The sequence below is a fragment of the Geotrypetes seraphini genome, chromosome 11, assembly GCF_902459505.1.
Source record: "Geotrypetes seraphini chromosome 11, aGeoSer1.1, whole genome shotgun sequence".
NCBI lineage: Eukaryota > Metazoa > Chordata > Amphibia > Gymnophiona > Dermophiidae > Geotrypetes > Geotrypetes seraphini.
Genome location: NC_047094.1, coordinates 139,806,149 through 139,831,976, shown reverse-complemented (window position 1 = coordinate 139,831,976; position 25,828 = coordinate 139,806,149). Strand labels below are relative to the sequence as shown.

At 43.4% G+C, this 25,828-nt stretch overlaps 1 protein-coding gene across 7 annotated transcripts in view; it reads right to left on the bottom strand.

The window, feature by feature from the left end:
- The window catches only part of TOX2 (TOX high mobility group box family member 2), a 219,752-nt gene that overhangs the window by 126,686 nt on the left and 67,238 nt on the right, over window positions 1–25,828 (bottom strand). For 6 of the 7 annotated variants that reach the window (XM_033914248.1, XM_033914241.1, XM_033914246.1 and 3 more), the window contains exon 2: window positions 8,247–8,312. In XM_033914248.1, coding sequence (XP_033770139.1) covers window positions 8,247–8,312 — 66 coding nt within the window. Of the gene's footprint in view, window positions 1–8,246; window positions 8,313–24,777; window positions 24,832–25,828 lie in introns of those variants that run through there. The other variant, XM_033914243.1, reaches the window with a different exon arrangement.

Here is a 25,828-nt window from a genome sequence, read left to right as displayed (position 1 = left end):
AGTTGGCCAGTCAACACTAGGAACATCTAAATACAGTAGGGACAGGGGATAAGATAATCATAGCACAGACAACCAGATTTATCAGGAAGTAGAGAATGACGTGGGGGGAAAAATTTGTCCCCGTAAGCTCAACTTCGTCCTCATGAGCTTGGTCCCCGTCACTGCCTCATCCCCACGATCTCGGTCCCCGTCCCCACAAACCATCTGATCCCATCCACACAACCCTAATCGTGCTCATGTTGAGGGGAGTGTGGGGGTTCCCCCTCCACACCACCCGTCAGAGCAGAAGGGTCGATGTTCGGGAGAAGAGTGGGACTTTTTGGTGTATTGGGGGAATTCCCTCCCCACACCCCCTCAACGTGAGCGTGAATATTTCTCAGTGTAGTGGGGGGAACACACCCCTCACAGCGCTAATGGAAACGGTAAGAACGTCTTCAGGCAGCGGTGCGCATTTGTCCCTGTGCGCAATTGTCAGCGCGCCAATGTCCGGCATGCTTTTGATGGGTCACCGTATTGAAAGCCATCTCAGAAAACGTTAATTCTGTATTGTAACACCTTTACAAACCTCATATAAAGCGCTTTGAATTGACTCCCCAAGTCATTAGCGGTGGTAGAGAAGCCATTGATTGTGCTGTCGCCAGCTGTCTCGTAAATTGATAAATTATCTGGGTAGCGACTGAATATCATCAATCATCAATATTTTTTAGACTCGCTCTTACCCCACTTCAACGTAGCTTGAAGCCACTCCGGAAGTACCACAGTGACATTTATCAGATCAGATCAGATCATTCACACCCCCCACACCTCTTTTTAGAAAACCACAATGGCGGTTTTTAGTGCAGGCCGGCGCCTGCTCTTGACACTCATAGAGTTCAGGAACAGCGCAGAGCATTCAGCACGCCAGCCTGCACTAAAAACCGCTATCACTGTTTTGTAAAATGGGGGGGGGGGGGGAAGTGAGTGATTATAAAAGCTTTAGAAAGGCCTTGAAAATTCATTTCAAAAATGTTTTGAAAAAGTTGCAATGTTTTAAATGGCTTTATTGTATTGCTTATTGCCTTCGTTAACCACTTTGAACTTCTTTTGAGGTATATGCAAATAAAAATTGTATTGTATTGTATCTCAGTTTAGTGACTCCCATTGTAAAAATAAATTTGCATCATTGAAGCCAGGAACGTTGTGTGATCTCAGCTGAATTGACACTAAGCCAGCAGGCTCCAAGTCAGGCCCACAATATTTTAAAGGGGCTGGAGGTCTACTAACACTCTTATCTACTCCATGATCCCCCATCAGACACATCCCCAATGGAATATTCCTTCTCCAGTACCACCCATTCATCAGCATTCCACCATTACAGAGACTCCTTCTTCAGATCCTGCCCCCCCCCCCAATTCAGCCTCCCTCCAAATCAGACCCTCCTTTCCCTATCTCCTATCTCTCTTGGGAGATCATCAGCCTGCCAGGTTTTCAGGCTATCCCTGCCAAATATGCATCAGACACATTTGCATGCTGTCACCTAAATTATATGCAAATCCCTCTCATGCATATTCATTAGGGATATTCTGAAAACCCAACTGGTTAGTGGTCCACTAGGACAAGTACGAGAACCAGTGCTGTAGACCAAAAGATGGGTTTTGTGCCTTTGTCTAGTTGGAGAAAAAATATGGTGTTGAGCAAGAAGTTCCAACTGTGAAGAATTCCCCGTTCTTAACATTTTGCCTTTGTCTGTTTGCGCCTGGATTTCTTCGCTCTCTTTAAGGGCCCAAAGAGGAACTTAAAAAAAAAAATGCTAGAAAGCTCTGGATCCCTCGAGTCTTCATTAGTTGGAAGCTTTGCATTAGAAGTGAAGAAGAGTTGAAGTGACTGGATGGGGAATGAATATGTCTCTCCTTTCTTCAATTCTATTTATATCTCTCTCTCAAATTTATTTATGAAATATTTATGAAATTATTTATGCCTATACTAGGCTACTGGTGTCCAGTTAATCACATCACAGAAGTAGATGCAAAGAAAAAAAAGAGTTACCTGTCGAAATGCAACCCAACTAAGCAAATCAAAATAAGCAAATGTCAGTCAGTTGTATATTAAAACCAAACAAGTCCACACAAGCTGGAGAACAACCCAGGGGAATTTCCCGGGCTGCCGAGGTAATTAGCTTCATAAAATGGGGCCTTTATTTGTAAACTAACACAAAAAAATTCCACCAATGACAATAGAATAAGTCTGGGGTAGGCAATTCCAGTCGATCGAGAGCCGGAGCCAGGTCAGGTTTTCAGGATCTCCACAATAAATATGCATGAGATAGATTTGCATCTCAAGGAGGCAGTGCATGCAAATCCATCTCCTACATATTCATGGTGGAGATCCTGAAAACCTGACCTGGCTCCGGCTCTCGAGGGCCGGAATTGCCTACTCCAGGAATAAGTGATCTCTTGAGAGGAAAAGGATCTCAGAAACCTGCTTGGTTATCAGGAATGACCTTAACCAAGGCTTACAAGGTTCCACGTTTCTATCATCGATCCTGGAAAACCTCTCAATACTATTGTTTTTTAAAATAATTTTTCTGTGATTAACTACATGCGCAAACTCTTAATTCAATCGTGCTTCATGCTGAACAAATAAGACATGCTTCACAGAACATCCCTACATGCAGTTTGTGTTGGTTTATGTGGAAAGTTCCATATTGATCCCCATACCATCTCTTTTGAACAATAGCCTTTATTTGTAACCCAGCCTTCCCTCCACCCTCCCAGCAATATCACATCCCTCCTCAGCTCTCCCCTCTTTCTCCATCTTTCTCTCCCCTGGTAGGCCCAGCCCACAGCTTTCTCTCTGTACTTCTACTCCACCCCTCATTCTTTTTCCTGTAATCTCTCCCTACCCTCCTACATACTCTCTCTACCCTCTGCAGCTGACTCTCTTGAACTCCTAGTTCTCTCTCTTTTCAAGCACCTCCCTCCTCTTCTCCTTCTTTCTCCCCCTCCCCGACCTCTCCTGCTTGCTCCAACACCTCACCCATATAGCACAGCCCCTCCCACTTGATCCACCTCCAGAACACCACGGTACACCACCCAGCTTGCTCCAGCTCCCCACCCTCATGATATCCTCCCCCCTAAACTGATCACATGGCAGGATGGGAGGTCAAAAACTACATCAGGCTGAGTCCCCTTCCTCTGCTATTTTGGGAAAATCCAGACCCCTAGACCCGCCCACAGGCCCGCCCAGTTTTGCCTATCCCAGCCCTGTAATGACTTAATCCCGCCCCTAGCCACACACCCCTTGGCCTGCTCTTGCTGAGCAGGAAGTCCATGCATGTGCAGATGCCACACGATGATGTCATGCACGGACTTCCTCCCTGCCCGACGCAATTTGAGGAGGCTTTTCAAAACATGGACAAAGTGCCGAGTTTTTAAAATCCATCTGGACCCCCAGACATGTCATCAAAAGGAGGGCCAAATTGTTCTATTGAACCAGGACAGATAAAAGAGGTGAATTCTTTCCCCATTATTGACTTTGATTAATGGCTGAATCAAGATATATAAAAAAGTGTAAAAATCTCAAAATTAGTAGAGATCCTTAAACAAAGGTCTCTTACTTTTTGAGGTTCTTTTCCTTTTTGAAACACAAGATTCAGCTGTTAATCAAAATGCTGGGTCCAATACTTAGCCATTGGCAGGCAGGGCTTTGACTACCCGCTACCGGCATTAAAACCAAATACTCAATGCCGGGCATTAAACATCACGGGGTTTTAGGCTGCTAAAATCTTATTTATTTAATGGGATATTCAGTTTCTGTGATTTATGCCGTCTGATTTAACCTCTAACCTTATCTAGCCTGAGGCTCAATAACCAGCATATCTGATTTAGTGGTATCTGCTAATCACAAATATTCAACAGGAGAAAGCCGCGGCTGTTTCTGCCCAATTAAATAGCGCTGAGTATTGGGAAAAGGGGCTGATTTTAAAAAGCTACTGAACTTTGGCTGTTTGAGGCCATTTTCCATGGATTTAAGGTAACAAATAGCTTTTTACTAACTTGTGTTTTACTTAATCTATGCGTTCAGTTTGGCTACATTGATAGCTTTAACGAATAGCGAGAGGCATTACAGACTGGTGCATTTTTCTCTCTCTCTTAAGCTGTGTATTTGTATGGAGCTAGGATTGGAGGAAGTCACTTCCACAGTGTGGATTTTTATAGCAACGTGTTGAATGGTTGCCTACCATGATAAAAGATCTGTTTATTTTACAGACCGGCTCCAGTGTATCTATTTTTGGAAGTGGCGTGTAGCGGTCTATTTCATCATAGCAGGCATGCTGCATCTTAGCATGGAAATCGACAGCAAGAGCTAAAGGTGAATGGGAAGAGCACGACGGGTGTCCCGCAGGGATCAGTCCTTTCCGCTGTATTATTCAATCTTTATCTGGTACCACTTTGCAAGCTGCTGGCAGGGCTTGGGGTCTCTTACAGACTCTACGCAGACAGGCGACATCCAATTTTTTCCCCCTGTTGATGGAAATGTTAATGAGACAGGACAGCGATTGCAGATGATTGTGGTACGTGTGAAGGGCTGGACTGATTTTAATAGATTAAAGCAGGAGTCTGAAATCCCTCCTTGAGGGCCGCAATCCAGTCTGGTTTTCAGGATTTCCGTAATGAATATGCATGAGATCTATGTGCATGCACTGCTTTCAATGCATATTCATTGGGGAAATCCTGAAAACCCGACTGGATTGCGGCCCTCAAGGAGGGAGTTTGAGATCCCTGGATTAAAGTTAAGTGTTCAAAAAACTAAAGTGATGTGTGTCGGGAGAGTGCAAGAGAACGATAAACCGAACTCCTGGGCACAAAAATACCATTTGACACAAAGGCAAGGTACCTAGGAGTTCTTGTGGTCTCAGGTTTGACCTTCAGGGGGCATGTGCAAGGTGTTCTTTAAATTGCATTTGATGAGTCCTCTCTGTCTAGTAGTATCTTTAAAGATGTTCTACTGTTCTGGCTGGGGAGGCGTGAGCATGTGTCAGGTCTATCTGTGTGTGCATCATATGACACCAAAGAATCTGCCTCTATTGCTCATGCGGATTTACATATTCGGACTGTTAAGGAATTGCGTTTGCAGATGTCCAGGGAAAGTAGATTTTCATGCACGGGTTCCCCGTGAATGGAACAAGCTTCCACTGAATATTCGTCAGCAGAATGATTGGCAGAATTTTAAAAAATTGCTGAAAAATGGAATTTGTATTTGTAATGAAGTTTTGTACCTGGATATGGTGATATAGCGCAGGTCCCTTTACTACTGTATTGTTTGGAATGGTCATGGAATGTGGAGTGTTTATGTATCTGCTGTGACCTGTCTTCGAAAAGGCGGAATACAAATGAATAAAGTACATATATTCTATAAACTGTACCTAATTCCAGAGCCGATTTATAGCATAGCGCTAAGCACCAATTTTGTAGGCAACATCTATAGAGTTACCATTTTATCCAGTACCATGCTTCCATGCCCGTCACCCGTCCATGCCACACCGCCTCCTAAAAATAAATTAAGTGCACTAAGGAGCAACCTCAGCAACCCAAAAAGTTGACCCCTTGGATCCACAGAAGAATCGATATCCAAAGCAAAAGAAACTGTGGAGTCCGACGTTTACCGATACAGGCTTTATTAAAATTCAGAAGTGTATTCAATTGTTGTTTTTTTTAAAGTGCAATTCATCCACAACTTTGGTACTATTAGAGGACCCAACACAGTCTGTGTTTCGACCAAAAGGGTCTTCCTCAGGGGTCCTATAGATATAGATATGAGTGTGAGTAAAGGCATGACTTAAAATGGAAGCAACCTACCATAAAATGCCTTTAATGTGCTTTGAAGTAGGGCCTCCTTATTTCCCCTTTATAGAATACCACTTAGCTTTGGGTGCCCAGACTTACATCATGTGAAACCTGGGGTAGATCCTGGCGTGCAAATTGAGCGCCCAGTCCTGGAATTCAGTAGCATCATGTTTAATTATGGGATGACCATGCCCCCCTTTTAGGTTGCGCAGAAGACAATTTCGGCACCCAACTTTATAGAATAGCATGCCGGCAGAAGCATGTGTAAATCCAAATAGTTGCCAAGTAATGCCAATAATTGGTGTTAATTGGCTCATTAAGTAATTAGTTGCTGAGCTCACAATTCAGCACACAAATTTCAGGAACCTTCCTAGAATCCAGGTTTTGGAGCAGACTGAAGAAGAGTTGACAAATATAAAGAAAACCAGTCCTTATGATTGCATAAAATCCTGGGCACCGGGGTGCAATTTCTAGGGGCTTTCACCTACAGAGCCTTCATCTATGGGAATCTCTCGCTTACATATGGATCACCTACATCAGTGGTTCCCAAACTGTCCTCAGGTGCTCCCAGCAAGTCAAGTTTTAAGGATCTCCACAGTGATATCGTTTGGCTTCCTTGAATGTGCATTTATTTCATGCATGTTTACTGTCAATATGCCAAAATATCAAATGGCTGGTGGTCCCACACGTCAGGTTTTGGAAGAAGAGTGATCTGCATGAACTGTCAAGCGACAGACAACAGAGCATATGATGACCTATCCAAACTTTCCATTCACACCTTCTGTTCAGCTTTAGAATCTCTTCCTGTCCTGTAGGAATTTTTATTCCATGAATTGTGCATGGGGATCTTTATTCTAGGCATCAGCTATGGGAATTGAATGTCTTGAAGATTACCTAAGGACTCTATTCCCCAAGACCTATAAAAGCAGCATCTATGTGTTCCATGAAATCACATTTACCATAAAGTTGTTGTTTCTCATCTGAGATTTAATTTCCCACCTGCTTTCTGTTTCCTGATCTCACTCACTATATCGCTCAGGTCAGATACCCTGGACTTACTCCACTAGGCTGAAGGATAATTTTCCCTGATATTAAGTCACTTCACCCAGTCTTTCACTTCCCTGAAATACACTTCCTCCCTCCGTATTCGCGGTTTCAACAATAGCGGTTTCGATTATTCATGGTTTTTAGCTTGCTGGCTCCTCCCCCCAAATTACATCAGCTTGCATAGAGAAATCGCTGATTCCAAGCGTTTACAGAGAAAATCGCTGATTCCCTGCACTTTCTTCACCGTGTTTTGCCTCTCCTTCAGGAACAGGCCAGGTCTCCCACCGTGTTATTCGCGGTTTCACCATATTCATGATGGTTTTTAATAGAAAACAGCAAATAACATATGAAAAAGTTATTCACGGTTTTTTTTGTATTTGCGGTTCTGTTAATCACCTATCACAGCGAATACAGAGAGAGAAGTGTAAATCAAGTTGAGACAGATGAAAAAATGATAACGTGAACATTGCTTGAAATCTGGGTTGCAACTTCAAACTTTCAAGATGATTTACAAGAGTTCTTCAACTCAAATCTCCAATCCAGTGGTGTAGTCAGGAGGGGGCAAGGGGGGGGCAGTCTGCCCTGGGCGTGGTCTTTCTAAGGACACAGCAACCTCCTCCCCTCCGCCCTCCCATGTACCTTTTTTACTTCCCCGGTGCGAGGTTGCTGCACGAGTTGGTATCAGTGCTCTCTCTGATGTCACTTCCGGGACCCGCACCTAGGAAGTGACGTGAAAGGGCGAGCCAGCACTGACGTGGGCAAGCTGCTCACGCCGGATAAGTTAAAAAGATGCAGGGAAAAGGAAGGATAGGGGCGGGGCACCTAGGCAGGGGATGGGCCCCACCATCCTGTGCGACACTCACCCTTACTATGTCACTGCTCCAATCCTATTTCAGCGCAATGTCCTTTCGCTACATCTCTCTCCCTGTTCCCAATCTCCTTTCAGCTCATCCTTTTTGTGGTGAATCGCTCCAGGTCTCATCCTTGCTCCTCAGCCCGGGGCCACTTCTACCCCCACCAATCTGAATTAAACACAGCATAATATTGCACTCTGGCAATTCCACTTGCATCTTTACCTCCACAGGTGGGAGATCAGGATAACAAAAAGTCCATTTCCTCTTCCATATCTCTGCTTTTATCCCCCTTGCTACCCTGCTTTCTCCGGGCTGGGTCCTCCAACTCCACCCACTTAAGGATTTCCTACTAACACATCTCTCAGTGACTCCCAGAAGAATCTCTCACCTCCTGCCCTGCCGCAAAGGCCTTACAAAAAGTTAAAAGGATTGCCAGATATCCTGCAGTGAACTCGGTCATCTATTCCCTGATATTTTGCACTCCCTCAAATTACCTTGAGAAGACAGAAGTGACACCTACCTGACCCGGCGACATAAACTCTTGGTTGTTGTCATTCATTCCCATATACATGTTCTCCCCATCAAACTGCAAGAGGAAAGAAAAATCCTTTTTATTACTATGAATATAATGACATGTATTGCAAGAAAGACCATATGTACTAGTAGAAAGCACAGTTAACCAAAGGAGCTTCAATGTGCATGGTGATTAGTCCAGATGCTCTGGGTAAGCCTGTCAAACTGTTCAAAACCCAATACAGGGACCTCAATCGCAACTCTCAACCATAGATCTTTCCCTGACATAGTCTCGAGAAAGAGGAAAAGCTTGACTTTCCTTAAATCAATGATATTAGAATCATATTGAAGCGTACTCTCAGTGTGTCTGTGAAAGCCAAGGGAACAGCGGAAAACCACAATTCCAAGCTGGGCTATATAGATCCCGCCCTGCTTCACATCATCGTATGTAAATTAGTAATTAAATAATAATAACAATAATGTGCTCCAGTGTTCTAAAGCTTGTGTCAATCATTGTTAGCCAGGATAAATGCAAAGAACCACAGTGATATTCATTTATTATACTATCAAGAAAGCCCCGATGAAGGCTCTACATCGCCAGAAGAGTTGTTTTGGTATGCATGTAAGCCACCTAGTGTGGTAGAGCAGGTTATTAGTATTCTAAATGCACAGATACATTTTAATTTGTGGTTAGGAGCACAAAGCTTCTTTTTCCATAAAGAAAATTTATAGTATGACGTGTTCGTACAAGCTGAAAGCGTTAATGGGCCTTGCTCTAAGCAAGGATGTTGGAAAGCAATTTCCCAGGACTTTTGAATTCACAAGTTACTGAAATCTTACTTTTATTTAGCAGTTTCCAGCTGAACTGGGAGCAGCCCCCATTACAGAGGGTCTTTCACTAAAGGGTGTTAAGCTCCAACGCATGGTTAACACGCCAAGAAAGGTTTTACCATAAACAGGTGAAAGCATTTTGCAAGAGACTATTTGGGAGGAAGTATGCCGGGTGCTAGATAACATGGGCTTGTAAACAGGAGGTGGTCAGTGCTCTCATATTAAAATTTTTTGTCATTCCTACATGCTAATGTTAAAGTTAGGATGGGACCTGAATGGGACAATAATTGCAACATTTTCAACTCTGAAAGCAATTTTTTGCATGGAATGGGAGGCATATATTTGAGCAAGCTGCTATAATCTTTTAAATGTCAAACTGTTGTTAATTCTGAAAGGTTGTATCTCAAGTAGAAAATTAAAATCTGATGCAGTGCATTATTGGTGATTTACACTAAGCGCATTAGACTTCACTTCTCATTTCCTCCGATTCGCATCAAGTGCACAGATGATACTTTCGCTTCTAAGCAACAGTATTTGCAGATGGGATTATATAAGCTTTTATTTGACTTCATAAATTAAAGTCATTTTCTAAAACTGTCCTGTGTCCAGCAAAAACAGCATTGTCCTGCTGTTGATTTTGTTCTTCGTTCATTTTGGGCTGTTATTTTTTGGACAGGATTTGTCAGGGGCAGAGTGTGGACATTCCTGCACTAACCACTTAGCACATCCTCTCTCTCAATCTTCTCGAGTTCCCATACCTTTTAATACTCTAATAACCACAGGAGTTTATTATTGGCTCTTATCTTTTGTTCAACCACCAGATTAACCAGGTGCTTAAATCTGTTTTTTTCCGGTTGCATTGTCTCCATTCTATTAGAAACTTGGACTTTCAGACTCTTCAGACTTTAATTCATGCATTTATTATTTTGCGGTTGGATTATTGCAATGCAAATTCTTCAGAAGCAAAGATAATCTACAAAAATAAGCTTGGAGTCACATTCCTGACCCCTCCTTTGGTGCAGACTTTCTGTATTTTTAATAGGATGTCTGTGCCAAAGAAGGGGAAGGGAATATGGCAATGCTTTCAGCTCTGCTGCAGCTCAGATGCCTTGCGCTTATTTTGTACTTCTAGCCATTGGTACGACAAGATGTGGGGAGACGAGAGAATCTGATAAAATACCCCCCTAGCTGGTATAGTCCTATAATCCACCCCTACTCCAGCAGCTTGTCCAATTACAGATTTACCCCACCAATCTGTGTGGTCTAATCCAGTGATTCCCAACCCTGTCCTGGAGGAACACCAGGCCAATCGGGTTTTCAGGCTAGCCCTAATGAATATGCATGAGAGAGATTTGCATATGATGGAAGTGATAGGCATGCAAATTTGCTTCATGCATATTCATTAGGGCTAGCCTGAAAACCTGATTGGCCTGGTGTTCCTCCAGGACAGGGTTGGGAACCACTGGTCTAATCTAAGCCACAAGGAGATCATTGCTGTAGTCACATCTGTGCATTTCCTGATATGTTGACTTAGCCATTCATCAACAGACACTTCTGCTAAATAACTACATATTTGATTTTTTTTTTTTACTTACTTATTTGAAAAGTTTCAAGTTCATTAAATTTTTGTTATGTACACAATATCAAAAGCTTCAAAGCGTATAACATTTTAAAAAGGGGGGTAGAACAAAACTCTTTAACATAATCGCAATCAAATTCTATCCATTCTAATACATAACTAGTACGGAAGGTGAAAGGGATGAACTACAATCTTTAAAGAGAGAAAGAAAACATTTAGCGGGGAACACATTTGGTAGGTAACACAGAAAGGAGAAAAAAAAAGATGAGTCTGTAATCTATACAGGAATCTAATTTAGATCTAAGAAGTTTGGTGATTTGTAAAATTGTGTTGTCTATTTTTCAAAAGCGTCCTTGAACAAAAAACTTTTTAAGGAACGCTTTAATTTTTCTAAAGAAGATTCATTACGAATATAAATTGGTAAATTGTTCTAAGCAGAGAACAATAAAACATATATAATCAATACATAAAAATTAACCAATAACAACACTCCGAAGAGTGAAAATTCTGCCTGCAATTTCCAGAATGTGGCATGATACAACCAACCATTAAAATAGCAGAACATCCCACAGACTCTAACCAATTGGCCATTAAACTGTCCTTCAGCTAAGGAATGAAGAAGACCACTCATGACAACTAAGGGGAGGAAATGACCAACAACTCCGGAGTTAATTGATAAAAAAAGAACTTTGCAAGGCCATTTGTTATACCCTATTACATGTAGTTCCCCTGAAAATCAGATCCTATAACAGTACGGCCCCTCCTGTACCTGGAAGCAATGGTTGTCCCATGGAGGAGCAAAAGAACCTCATTTCAGTCCAGGATTCTATTTTCAGGGACCTCCATATGTGATAGATATAAAGAATGCCCTAGCTCTGTTTGTCCAGTGCCTAAGGACCCCTGATGAAGGCATCAGCCGAAACACACCATGTTGGGTCTCATTTGTCACATAGGCCCCTGTGGTACTTCCTTCCACTCCTAGGTCTTCTCCAATCTGCTTTGTTGGTTTTTACCTCCCTCAAAACATGCCACTTCATTGTCTAATTGCTGGAATATGCCAATAAAAATACAATTGAAGAAATCATCATTACACAGGAAGGATAATTTTGTATCTATATATCCATGTAATAACCACTTCTCCAGAAAAACTGAATACATCAAAATCAGGAAATAAACAATGTGGGCAAATAACATGTAAAGTGAAAATCATTCAGTTCAGCAACAGTCCATACAATCCTAAAATATACTATATGTACTTTATGTAATGCTTTTTTATTAATGTACACCGCCTAGAAGCCTGATTAGGCGGTATATGAAATTTTTAATAAACTTGGAAAGTGTCTATTAGCATTATTGGCCAACGTCATCAGTAACGTCTCTCAAGAAAAACCAAAGATCCAATCTAATCCAAAATTGTTTCCAAGGACTCCAAAGTAATATCACCAACATTTTTGGCCAGCCCCATTTTCATTACTGGTAAATAACAGATTTTTCTAATAGATGAAATCAAATCTTCAGGTTACATAAACACCTCCAGAAGAAGTTTCTTCAAGAGATCTCTAGGTGAAACATTCTGATTACGGAGGAAACTGAAAAGTCTTAAATTTGAGCTCGATAAAATTCACCATATTTTCCCAATTTAAAATCTCAAACTGGATTAGTCAACTTGAAGCTGCTGTGCCATATTACCTTAGGTAACTAGCCTTCCAGCCATAGATTCTAATTTAGAAAGTTCTCTGTCATGCATCACTATCTTGCTTTCCAAAGTGTTAATCTGAGTTGAAAGTGAGTTAACCACAGGATGCAAAGTCTGATATTGCTAACCAAACTGAATCTAAGTTCATTACTGGTGGTTTCTTTACAAGTGTATCTGGAATAGTGATAAAAGTTTCTAAACATCCTATCTCTGCTATTCTCTTGGCGCTCAAGAGAGTCTGAGGAGCAGACACTTCATTTTCGGACCCTCCGTGAATGAAAACCATTCAATGATTCCAGCAGCTACCAAAGCACTCTCACATTGGGGGGGCTATCCTTCCAGACCAATAGCCAGAGCCCTCTCTGCCTCAGAAAGCTGCCAATGTGAGAAAGAGGTAAGGATCTTTGGTTCAGGCTCAGGGAAACTTCTAGCCCAGGTTCCAGCAGCTCCAGCCTCCAAAAGGATTTCCCTCGAGCTCACCAGCATGGAGAACATAATTGGGCCAGCAGAAGATGAACTTGCCGGCTGGGAGAACATAAGCTTTGCCATACTGGGACTCATCGAAGATCCATCAAGCCCAGTATCCTGTTTCCACATTGGCCAATCCAGGTCATAAGTACCTGACAGGATCCCAAGATCCAAAGATTATTTTTAACCAGTTGTTTAAACCAATATATGAAGAAAAAGCATCATTTTTACAAAAGGAAAGTACGTGTTTCCTTATAAAGCTGTTGATTATTTGTGCATGGGGCATCCTTGTCTCCTGGATAGATACACACACTTTTGCATTTTCTAAAGTACACGTATAAAAGCTAGAATCCCCTTAGAATGCTCACTTTAAATACATATAAAGTACACATAGGATCATGCCCTCTGTATACTTTAAATTTATAATGTAATAGGAAATGTTATAACATTTGAATGAGTAAAATCTGCCTTGATAAATTTACCTCCAACTGAATCTACATTTGCTGGTTTAAGCATGAAAATGAAAAGCTATTTTTTAAAATTTCAATTGCACTTATATTGCCATGATTTTAGTTTGAAGTGGGAACAGGCACCGTGCTTTCACCTAGCTGAGCAATAAAATTAATTTAATTTGGAGCCCAGAGGCCTTCACTAATGTAATTGCCTTGGTTGAAAAGGGTTCATATCACTGCAGGGTCAGAGTTCACTGTTTCCTGGGAGTGAAACACCTGCTGCTTTTCAGTCATACCTACTGGATGCCTGATTTAAGCTCGAAGAATTTAAGCTCTGGACGTTTGCTCTGTAAGCTCTCCTTACAGCCATGGGACCGGATAAACTACATCCCAGAGTACTTAGGGAGTTGAGAGACGTCCTTGTGGAACCGTTAGCTACGCTCTTCAATCTTTCCCTGAGTACAGGAAGAGTCCCATTGGACTGGAAAACAGCTAATGTCATTCTGCTGCACAAAAAGGGATGCAAGACAGAGGCTGAAAATTACAGACCGGTAAGTCTCACATCGATAGTGTGCAAACTTATGGAAATGTTGATTAAACACAAATTAGATACATTCCTAAATGATGAGAGACTAAGGGATCCCCACCAACATGGATTTACAAAGGGAAGATCCTGCCAATCCAATCTGATCAGTTTCTTTGACTGGGTAACAAAAAAGCTAGATATGGGAGAGTCCCTGGATATCGTGTACTTGGACTTTAGTAAGGCTTTTGACAGTGTCCCACACCGTAGGTTATTTGACAAGATGAGTTTGTTGGGATTAGGGGAAACATTGACGGCATGGGTTAAAGACTGGCTCAGTGGCAGACTTCAGAGGGTGGTGGTAAATGGTACTCCCTCCGAAATGTCGGAAGTAATCAGTGGAGTGCCAGAGGGCTCGGTCTTGGGTCCCATCCTATTTAATATCTTTGTACAGGACCTGTCTCACGGACTTCGAGGTAAAATTGCATTATTTGCCGACGACGCTAAACTGTGCAACATAGTGGGCAAAAGCACAATGCCTGACAGTATGACGCAGGACCTACTCTTACTGGAACAATGGTCCGCAACTTGGCAACTGAGTTTTAATGCCAAAAAATGTAAAGTTATGCACCTTGGCAGCAGAAATCCATGCAGTACTTACACTCTGAATGGTGAGACCTTAACAAGAACTGTTGTAGAACAGGACCTAGGAGTAATCATTAGTGAAGATATGAAGACTGCCAATCAAGTAGAGAAAGCTTCATCCAAGGCTAGGCAAATGCTGGGATGTATCCGAAGAAGTTTTGTCAGCCGGAAGCCCGAAGTTGTAATGCCGTTGTACAGGTCCATGATGAGACCTCATCTGGAATATTGTGTTCAATTTTGGAGGCCACATTATCAAAAGGATGTGCTGAGAGTGGAGTCAGTTCAGCAAATGGCCACCAGGATGGTCTCAGGACTCAAGGATCTCCCATATGAGGAACGTCTAGGTAAGTTGCAGCTATACTCTCTCGAGGAACGCAGAGAGAGGGGAGATATGATAGAGACGTTCAAATATGTAACTGGCCGTATTAAGGAAGAAGAAGATATCTTTTTCCTTATAGGACCTACGGCAACAAGAGGGCATCCATTGAAACACAGGGGTGAGAGATTTCATAGCAACACTAGGAAGTATTTCTTTACTGAAAGGTGGTTGATCGTTGGAATGATCTTCCACTTCAGGTAATTGAGGCAAGCAACATGCTCGATTTTAAGAAAAAATGGGATAAGCATGTGGGTTCACTTCGTGGAAGTGTTTAGGGGGAGGGTCCTTAGAGTGGACAGACTTGTTGGGCCAATGGCCCTTTTCTGCCGTCATATTCTATATTTCTATGTTTCCTCCCTGTACCCAGGCTACCGAGGATTTAGCTCAACCAAAGGTGTAGCACATGAATCTGACATTCCAGCAGAAATTAACACATATCAACCTAAGGATTGTCATATTGGGACAGAATGAAGGTCCATCAAGCCCAGTATCCTGTTTCCAGAAATGGCCAAACCAGGTCACAAGTCCCCAAAGAAATTTGTTTAAAGTAGAAGGGTCCAAGAGACTCCTGGCTAGTTAACCTCCATTGCACTGGTTGTCTGCTGATATTCGGTGGCAATTATTTGGCAGTGCCGTAGAATATGAGGCATGAAGCAGAAAGGCAATCTAGGAGCAGACTTGAGAAGGATCCAAGAGCTGGTGCCTGCAAAGCTAAATGACCAGATGGGAACACATAAATGGCTGCCCCAACTTTGGCTACAGCTATATGGTTACTGGCCTGGAATATCAGGTTGCACCCACATAACTTCTGGGTAATGGCTGGAATATTGCTCTGTTCTCCCCTCTCTTCCCCTGAACAAGAATATAATTCCTTCTAAAGCCCCCCAACCACAGCATAGGCCCCCTCCAAACCACCCCTCCACCAACAAGTGAATAGGCCCCCCTACTGAGCCCCCTCCCCAACCAGAGCAGAAGGCCTCTTTTGGAATCTCCCCATCATTGACCCCTCTCCCCCCCCCCCCACCTTCTACCCACCTATAATATCTCTCAGGTTCTAGGAGGTCTAAGGAGTAGGCCTTGGCTGTTGCAACCTTTCACAGTACAAAAGAACATAAGAATAGCCTTACTGAGATCCATTTAGCCCAGTAGCCCATCCTTACAGAGGCCAAACCATCCTGGTGGCCATTTGCTGAACTGACTCCACTCTCAGCACATCCTTTTGATAATGTGGCCTCCAAAATTGAACACAATAGTCCAGATGAGGTCTCACCATGGACCTGTACAACGGCATTACAACTTCGGGCTTCCGGCTGACAAAACTTCTTCGGATGCATCCCAGCATTTACTACTCTTGCCTCCCTTCGTTTTTCCTTCCTAACGTTGTTTACCATATATGTTTTCTTTAACCTTCTCAAAATTGTATTTCTTTCCCTTTGTATCCCATGTTTGTCTTAAGTTTTTTGTTTTGTTTTTTTTAAATTAAATTGTCAGTCTCCCTTTATTAACATATGTTTATTATTATACTATGTACATCGCTTAGAATGTTAAATAAGCGATTAATCAAATATTGAATAAACTTGGTCATTAGTACCTGGCAAAACCCCAAAAAGTAGCAACATTCTATGCTACTGACCCCAGTAGCCCATCCGCATGGTGGCCAAGCCGCTAAGATTCAGCCTTGAACATAAGGGCAATTGAGTGAATATCGCACCTACCCACTTGTATTGCAGGTGAGGACAGAGATCAGCCAGCACCCAAATATTCAGTGCTGGTACCCGCTTCGGTGCTGGCACTGAACATCAGAGCCTACTTCAGTTGAATTCCTTCTGAGTTGTGTTATCACCTCTGCTTAGATGAAGAATGAGGTAAAAAAGGCAGAATCTGGGAACATTCCAAATAGCTCTGCCCATCTGGAGCTCTCCTCCCCCCCACCCCCAACACACACACACAAATCACATGCCCTTGACCTTGTGGCTCAAATGTTACATTTCACAACAAAGAGATGAGCTGGGAAACATGGCTTTGCACATGATTTAGCCACTCGGAGAAAGCATCTCTTTCCACGTCCGTTCCCTAAGGATTTGTTGTAAGTACCAGTTACCAAGCAAAGTTGCTGATGGGACTTGACATGGCTACAAAAGTGACAGCAGCATTGAACTGCTAATGGACCTGTTACAATGCAACATCCTGCAGATGAATTGTTGATATCTCCGAGGTCACTCTTGAAGCGGCTGAGTGGTGGAGGAAAGAAATGCGGCAAAATTCATTTTCCAAATCCCTCTGTAATCTAGAAGAGGCAAGAGCTGTAGGCCGGGCCCTTTCTCTGATGAGCCCAACGGTAGACTGGAGAACGTTCTTCTCTTTGATCTGTCTGGTCTGCTCCTGGCTGTGACGTTTCAAAGAGGCAAAAGTTAAAGCTTTGTGTTTCCTGCTTAGACAGAGGCACGGTGGAGAAGTGGATGCCAATCTGCTGAGATCTTCCAGTGCAAATTAGAGAACAGTTAAGTTTCAAGTTTATTCAAATCTAGATAAACCGATTATCTAATGTCTAAGCAGTTTACGATAAAAGCAAATATGTAAAAAAGAAAAATGTTACCGTAAATGGGGAAAAACACAAAAAAACAGTCAACCAGATACATAAGGATACAAGGGGAGAAATACAATATTTTTGAAAGACGGGAAAAACAGAGAAAGAGAGAGAATACTAGGGAGACAGATACTGAACAATTTTAAAAATCTCCATCTTATTAGTAAATAATGGAAGAAGAAGTCTCTTTTTGTCATGTTATAAGCATCTTTACCACCCTCCCCCTAAACAAATAGGTATAATATGTGGGGATAATAACTCCTTGCTTAGTAAAGCCCTGAGGCTCAAAGCTCCAGTAACCCAGTTCAAAATACAGGCTGTGAGCGATTTACTTTTACTGGGCTATGCTCACACAAAGAGCATTCAAATTGCAGGCATACTCTTTGTGCAGAGTTGCCCAGTAGACAGGGGGAAAGGCCCAGTGGTTCCCAGGTTCCCCTCTCCATTTCATACCTTCCGTTGCTGGAAGTGACTCTGCTCTCCCCCCTGCCCGCGATCAGCTGATCGCACCTTGTTCCCGCTTGGGTTTGTGTGTTTTTTTTCAAGCTGGTAAGTGTGTGTCTCGTGCATAGGCATAGGACATACTCACACTCATACAACACACAGCTACCGGTGCTCATTTAAATACTAATGAGCTCCTTGCAGGGCATTTGTATAGGGTTCTCAGAGTCCTGCTGATTGCTGCCTCCCCTTTTAAAAACTGGTTATAAACATAGAAACCTGATGGCAGATAAAGACCAAAATGGCCCATCCAGTCTGCCCATCCGCAGTAACCATTATCTCTTTCTCTCTCCGAGAGATCCCACATGCCCTTTTGAATTCAGACACAGTCTTTGCCTCCACAACCTCAACCAGGAGACTATTCCACACATCTACCACCTTTTCTGTAAAAAAGTATTTCCTTAGATTACTCCTGAACCTGTCACCTCTTAACTTCATCCTATACCCTCTCATTGCAGAGTTTCCTTTCAAATGAAAGAGACTCGACTCGTGCGCATTTACATCATGTAGGTATCTCCCCCTCTCCCGCCTTTCCTCCAAAGTATGCAGATTGAGATCTTTAAGTCTGTCCCCATATGCCTTGTGATGAAGACCGCACACCACTTTAGTAGCCTTTTTATATCTTTTTGAAGGTGCGGCCTCCAAAATTGTACACAATATTCTAAATGAGGTCTCGCCACAATCTTATACAGAGGCATCAATACCTCCTTTTTCCTACTGGCCAAAGCTCTCCCTATGCAACCAAGCATCCTTCTAGCTTTCACCATCACCTTTTCAACCTATTTGGCCACCTTAAGATCATCACATACAATCACACCCAAGTCCCGCTCTTCTGTTGTGCACATCCTGTTGGCAAAATATCTTCAATTTCTTTTGATTTCAGTGAAGAGGAAACTGCATCACTCCTGCACCCAGAGCAACCCACTGGCACATCCATTTCCAGGGCAGTGACACCTTTTCAGTACTGTGCCCTAAGGAACCACCTCCGGAGGAGCTCACATCCAAATGTAGCATGCCTCCTGAGTCAGTTGCATCAGGCATTGGAATTTTATTTTCCACTACTCCTTAAGTATCAGGACTTGGCCAGGAACACAGCAGAGCCCCAAACCGCCCATCTCTCCCAGATGCCATCTTTGCCCCCAAATCTCTCTTTGCCATCAGACTTCAGCTCGTCTTGCAACTTGCATGAGAAACAAGCACTGTATTAGGTCTTTGTTGAATGCATTTCTCTATCTAGAAGCCCCAAATGTTGCAGTCGCCAGGTTCATTACACTCACTGATTAAACGTCACCTCTGATAAGGACTGATGGAACTTTTTCTTTGCTGAATGCACTAGACACAGTGACTTGTGGCTCTAACGTGTCCCTTGTAATCATTTTAATTTGAAAGAAAAAGTCAGTGCTTTGGGCTCCAGTGCTACAGTTTTATCTTTCCAGGGTTCCCACTCCAAATAAGAAAGAAACACAATTTTAGAAATCTGAGTGTTGACAACATCTGGTTTTTATAAGGTATTTCAGCTTCATACTTAAGCCACACTGGGAATATCATGAGTTCATAAAAGGCAATTATATTACACACCATTTTATATTCCTGTGGCTCAAATTAACTGTACATAATTGAGCAATAATGATGATAATATTTGATATTCTGCTGCATACATCAGCCTTATTCTCGTTTTCGCTATTGGAATGGCAGGAGAGTAGTGTTGCTGTAAGTCAGTCTCCGGAGCAGGTTCTGAGCCCAGGAGTTTTATTCTGGGCTGTGTGAGGGAGTAAATGGCTGGGCAGTGGCCACCCCCCCCCCCCCATATGCTACACTTGCACCTTTCCAGTCCCCCCAGTACCTCTTTGAATGCAACTTTTCTGGCCTACTGCTCACACTGGAGTTGGCTTTCCCTCTGATGTCACTTCCTGGCCCCGTAACCTGGAAGTGATGTCAGAGGGGAGTTAGGCCGGTGCGAACAGCAAGCCAGAAAATTTGCTCATGCTGGTGAAGATTTAAAGAGGTACAACGGGAAGGAAAGGAGGACACAAGCATGGCGCCGGGGATGGGGGGGGGACAGAGAGGTGCTGGTGGCCCTACCAAGATGGCACCCAGGGTGATCTGCCCCTGCCTTTACTACGTCACTGTGCCTGGGTTGAGTGTGAGGGGCGGGGCTCAGGCAGGTAGGCAGTTAAATGCCCTGAAACAAAACTGATTTGGGAGGCTCCGAGTTAAGAAGTATCGCTGCCTGGCTGGGTGGAACTTCCTCTCCGACGACAGAGTTGACGTCGGGGAGAGGAAGATTGATTGGCCCGGAGCAAAGAGAGCATGAGGCGGCGTTGGCGTCGGCGTCGGCTTTGGGGCCTGTTATCCATTGGTGGCGTTTGGGTCCTGTTCCCTGATGGCAGTGGCAGTGGCTTGGGGAAGCGCAGGGAGAAAGAAAGAAAGGGGCAGGCAGGGAGACATAAGGAAAGAAGAGAAACAGAAAAAAGAAAGGGGGCATGAAGAGAGAAAGAAAAAAAAGGTCAGGGAGAGAGGAAGAAAAAGTTGGGGGAGGGAATGAGGTGTGGAGGAGAGGAAGCATACAGGCTGAAAGAAAGATTGGATGCACAGTCAGAAGAAGAAAGTGCAACCAGAGACTCATGAAATCACCAGACAAGGTAGGAAAAATGATTTTATTTTACATTTAGTGATCAAAATGTGTCTGAATTTATATCTGCTGTCTATATTTTACAATATGGTCCCCTTTTACTAGTGGTTTTTAGCGCAGGGAGCCTATGAGCTTCGAGAGCAGCACTGGGCATTCAGCGCAGCTCCCTGCGCTAAAAACTGCTATTGTGGTTTAGTAAAAAGGGAGGGGTGGGTATTTGTCTATTTTTGTATGGTTGTTACTGAGGTGACAGTGCATAGAGTCATCTGCTTTGACCTCTTTGAAAAAACCCCGGAATAGGAATGATAATTAACAATTCTATGCATACAGTGTGCGTTGTGTTTTTTTAAAATTTTATTGTTGGTAGATCATTTTGACTTGGTCATTTTAAAAGTAGCTCGTGAGTCAAAAAAGTGTGGGCACCCCTGCTATAGGGTGTGCGTCTGATCATATTTGCATGCAGAGTCTGTTGTGAATCGGTCGCCCGGGAAGACTCGGCCACGGATGGCCCAAACGGTGAGTTTAGTGAATCTAGGCCTTAGAAAGCTGTGTGTATAAGTTCTAATTAGTGCCAGCGTCAATTACTAGGTGTTAATTGTCAATTATTAATGCTGATTAGCTGATTAAACAATTAAGTTGCATGCAGAGGGATGAAATGAATTATGTTAATACACAATTCAAGTGTGGCTGCTCTGAACGAACAGGGTTAGTGGTGAACTAACCCACCATCAGCAAGGAAGTCCAGTGAGATTTATTTTCCAATTTCCTTCTGTAATGTATCCTGTGCCCACCTCTCTCCCACACAGCAGTCTATCAATCACGACATGAAAATATAAATCATAAAGCCACTCTGTAGTATGCAGGGACTGAAAGGAATAACACCTCTACTTTCCCCATTGCACTTTCAATCCCTTTTACTCTCTGTTTATTGGTTTTGCTTAATAAATGAATGAATGAATTCTGTGTCTTCATTTTTCCACCAGCTGTTTCGTGCATTTAAGGGAATCCAGAGCAGACATTACAATTCTTAACCAACAGGCTACTGATAACAGCTTCAGAAGAATGGAAATGAGTAGATTCAAAGCCTCTAGGAATTTGGCAGCCAAGGATCAAAACTGACCATAAAGGTGCAAATTCTGGGGAGTCAACGCAACAAAGTGTGCAAGACTTTGCGTATGGGTTAACGTACTTTGGCTGCATCATTTTGTGGGCGCAGAGAGGCGCAATAGGCTGTACCAGAGCTAACCCGGTACACACTAGCAACCTATGGTAAAGAGGCTGTGGCTCCTCTACCCAGGAGCAGAGAAGTGTACAGAAGACTGAAAGACTCAGCCCCATGCCCAGGATTTAACGGCGGGTCTGAGGATGTAGAGAAAATTAGCTCACTCATCTATAGTAGCGTTTCTGAGGATGTAGAGGAAAATTCTCTAGGTGTACACAGTGGCGTAGTGAGAGGGCAGCCCGTCCCAATTGCAGTCTTGGTACAGGAGGGCTCACAATTTAGGTCTGCAGTAGGATTTGAACCAGGCTCCTCTCGCTCTCCCCTGGTTGTTGAGCAGAGCCATTTCCCAAATATAGAGAGGAAAGCTGAGAAGGCAGTAAGTATTGCAGCATGACATGGGAAAGTACCACGTGCCATACGGAGGTTATGAGTCAGCTAAGCAGCAAGTCTGAACGACTGATTTTCACAGAAGAGGTTCTAAGATGAGCCTTTATATACAAAACTCAAAAAGCTCAGTTGCTGAGAAAGTGTGGTCAAATATATTCACCCCATGGGCCTCTGGGTACAACTTTCCTATCCATGGCCTTCTCTTAACAGTGTGCTCAGTTTGGCATAGAAACATGACAGCGGATAAAGACCGAATGGCCCATCCAGTCTGCCCATCCGCAGACTCCTCCTCTCCCTATTGGCTAAGGCTCTTAACATTTGCATCTCCTCTTCCTATAGGCTAAGGCTCTTTACACCTGCATTGTGAGGTCATAGAAACATGATGGCAGATAAAGGCCAAATGGTCCATCCGCAGCATCCACTCTCTCCTCCTCTCCCTATTGGCTAAGGCTCTTAACATTTGCATCTCCTCTTCCTATAGGCTAAGGCTCTTTACACCTGCATTGTGAGGTCAAACAGCTTTATGGTTATAGAAACAGAGAAACATGATGGCAGATAAAGGTCAAGTGGTCCATCCACAGCATCCACTTTCTCCTCCTCTCCCTATTGGCTAAGGCTCTTAACATTTGCATCTCCTCTTCCTATTGGCTAAGGCTCTTTACACCTGCATTGTGAGGTCATAGAGCTTTATAGTTATAGAAACATGATGGCAGATAAAGGTCAAATGGTCCAACCGCAGCATCCACTATCTCCTCCTCTCCCTATTGGCTAAGGCTCTTAACATTTGCATCTCCTCTTCCTATAGGCTAAGGCTCTTTACACCTGCATTGTGAGGTCATAGAGCTTTATAGTTATAGAAACATGATGGCAGATAAAGGCCAAATGGTCCATCCGCAGCATCCACTTTCTCCTCCTCTCCCTATTGGCTAAGGCTCTTAACATTTGCATCTCCTCTTCCTATAGGCTAAGGCTCTTTACACCTGCATTGTGAGGTCATAGACCTTTATGGTTATAGAAACACTGAAACATGATGGCAAATAAAGGCCAGATGGCCCATCCATTCTGCCCATCTGCAACATCCACTATCTCCTCCTCTGCCTAAGAGATCCCACGCTTTTTTGAATTCAGTCTTCATCTCCACTACCTCCATCAGGAGACTATTCCACGCATCTTTCTGTAAAGAAGTATTTTCTTACATTACTCCTGAGCCTTTCACCTCTTCACTTCATCCTCTTCCAGAGAAAAAGACTCACCTCCTGCATATTACCACAGAGGTATTTAAACGTCTCTATCACACCCCCCCTCTCCCATCTTTCCTCCAGAGTCTGTCCCCATACAGTTTATGACAAAGTCACCATAGCATGAGAATGAGACTTAGCTCCCACTTGCTAATACACAGACTCTCGTTAGTAAATACAATTTAATTAATAAGAGTTTGAGTCTGCCACATTATTTACTGAGCACATCCCGTCCCCTATAACATCTTTTGAGGCCTCTTTAAGATGCTCAGACTGTTTTCTGCCCAGACTGCTATTTTTAGCATCCCCTCTAAAGTTTACAACATGGACCCCCTTTGACCGTCCCAGTTCGAGGGCAAAGACACATCTCAGAAGCAGCCTGACCACAACATAGACATTCATGATTTCCTGTCACATATCAGTTACAGGCGCCCCTTTCGCTCTACTTCACGCTGTCTTCCAAGCCGGCCACAACGCATACAAGCCACTCTCCATGAATTCTGGTTGGCATTTAGTAGACATTGTGGTAAATTGTAAAGTCATTTAAAAAAACAGCTGAAAAACAGTGGGGGGTGCTTTTGGTGTGGGTACAGCAGGGTGTATATGAGAATTGTGTGGCAAAGGGGGTATATGGATGTGAGGGGGAGGGGAGAGCATGGTTGGTGTGTCAGGGTGGTATGCAGCATGGGAGCTGTGGAATCTATGTTACTTTCCACCTTCTATTCTCCATCTTCTTCCTCTTTCCTTTCTACACGCTCTTCTTTGTCCCCCTCGAAACCTGGCTACTAGTATCTGCTTCTTTTGATTCTAGCTGACTGCTTGGCTCTGCTCTGCCAGCTCCGGCTGCCCTATCCTAGATTTCACAGACATGTGGACCCGCCCTCAATAACAGACACTCTCGGCTTAGCAAAATGGGCCTATAAAGCACCCAGACTTCAAAGGTACCTGGCAATCTTGATAAATTTGATCTGAAAAACTCACTTTTAGCATTAGCTGAGCTTGCAATGTGTGTCAGCAGGATTTGAACCTTGACTTCCACAGCGTTCAGCTTCCTGCGTTAACCACGAGGGCTCTTCCTTCACTTCACATTCTCGAGAGCCACTGGCTTCCATCGTTATTCTGGGCACTTGAATTTGAGCTAAGGATTTGGGCTTCACACTCAAATAAGGGCAACTTTTATGGAATCTGGGTGATGATGTCTGTAATAGCCTTCTACGAAAGGACGTTGCCACTCACAGGATTAGACAGTCCCTGTCCTTATGGTTCTTCCACTCAAACAGGCAGTACAAGCCCCTCCTCCCCTTGAAAACATATATGTGCGTGTGTGTGTGCACTTTCTTTAGCAAAGAAGACCAAAAAAGGGCAACATAATAGACTTTTGTCATGATTTTTGTGTACCTTATAGAAGGTGACAATTGTTCTCTGGAACCTGGACATAACGGTTAACACCATTTCTTTGGTTTGAGCTCTTAGGCAGTCATCGCACACTGAAAGCAGTCATCAAAATCAGTCTAATATCCTGGCCAGTATCAATGCCAATCAGTCTTTATTGTCATGTAAATGTACAAACAGAGCACTATTTCCCCCACTAACAGTGTATTTTCGATCATGATGACGAGTCCATGCCAGAAACTGGTGATAAGACAAGAGACATAATTCAAAACCAAACTTGAAACAGAACTGAAATACAGTAGCTAGGCGTTTTCTGAAGGACAGATCTAAGTTTCTTTTTGGGCTCAGGGTTCTATTCTAATCTAATCTTCTATTTGTGCGTTGCTTATACCTATGCAGGCTGAAGCCGACATTAAAGAGAGGAGAGAGGGGGGAGGAGGGGGTAGGGGAGGAAGTGGAATAGGGGGGAAGGAGGGTACAGGAGATTAAATGCTGAATAGATGGGTTCCGCTGCCCAAGTGATTACAGGGGCTAGACTAGATCCAGTGGATGTAACCCATGACCCTCTAGTACCCAATCTCCCCCAAATTGTTTCCACAGACTTTCTGTTGCTATGCCTCCAAGCTGTAGCCCACTCTCTTCGTGAGTTTGAGCACCGCCTGGGTCCCCCACCTCCTGGGGGAGAGAGGTAAGATTTGCAAACTCCAGTTCCTAAGGGCCCTGAGCCTCATCAAATTGAGACTGGTTTTTGCAATCCAGTGGCAAAATGGCCACCATTCCCACCACAGGAGCCTTAGGAACTGAGCTCATCACCTCTGGCAGTGCCATGGGGGCTTCCAATGTCTCCCTTGCCTCAAACAGGGCACTTGGAGTCAGCCCACCACTTACGCACCGGCTCCCACATGACTTGCAGTACCTGCTTCCTGGTATGAATACTGCTGCATCTGCCACAAAGAAGAGATTTCCTGCTGCTGAAGTAATTACTATAGCTTCAGATCTCTGTGCATGCCTGCCCTACTCAGCAGCTGCCTCCCTGCTAAATTAAACCAATCAAGAT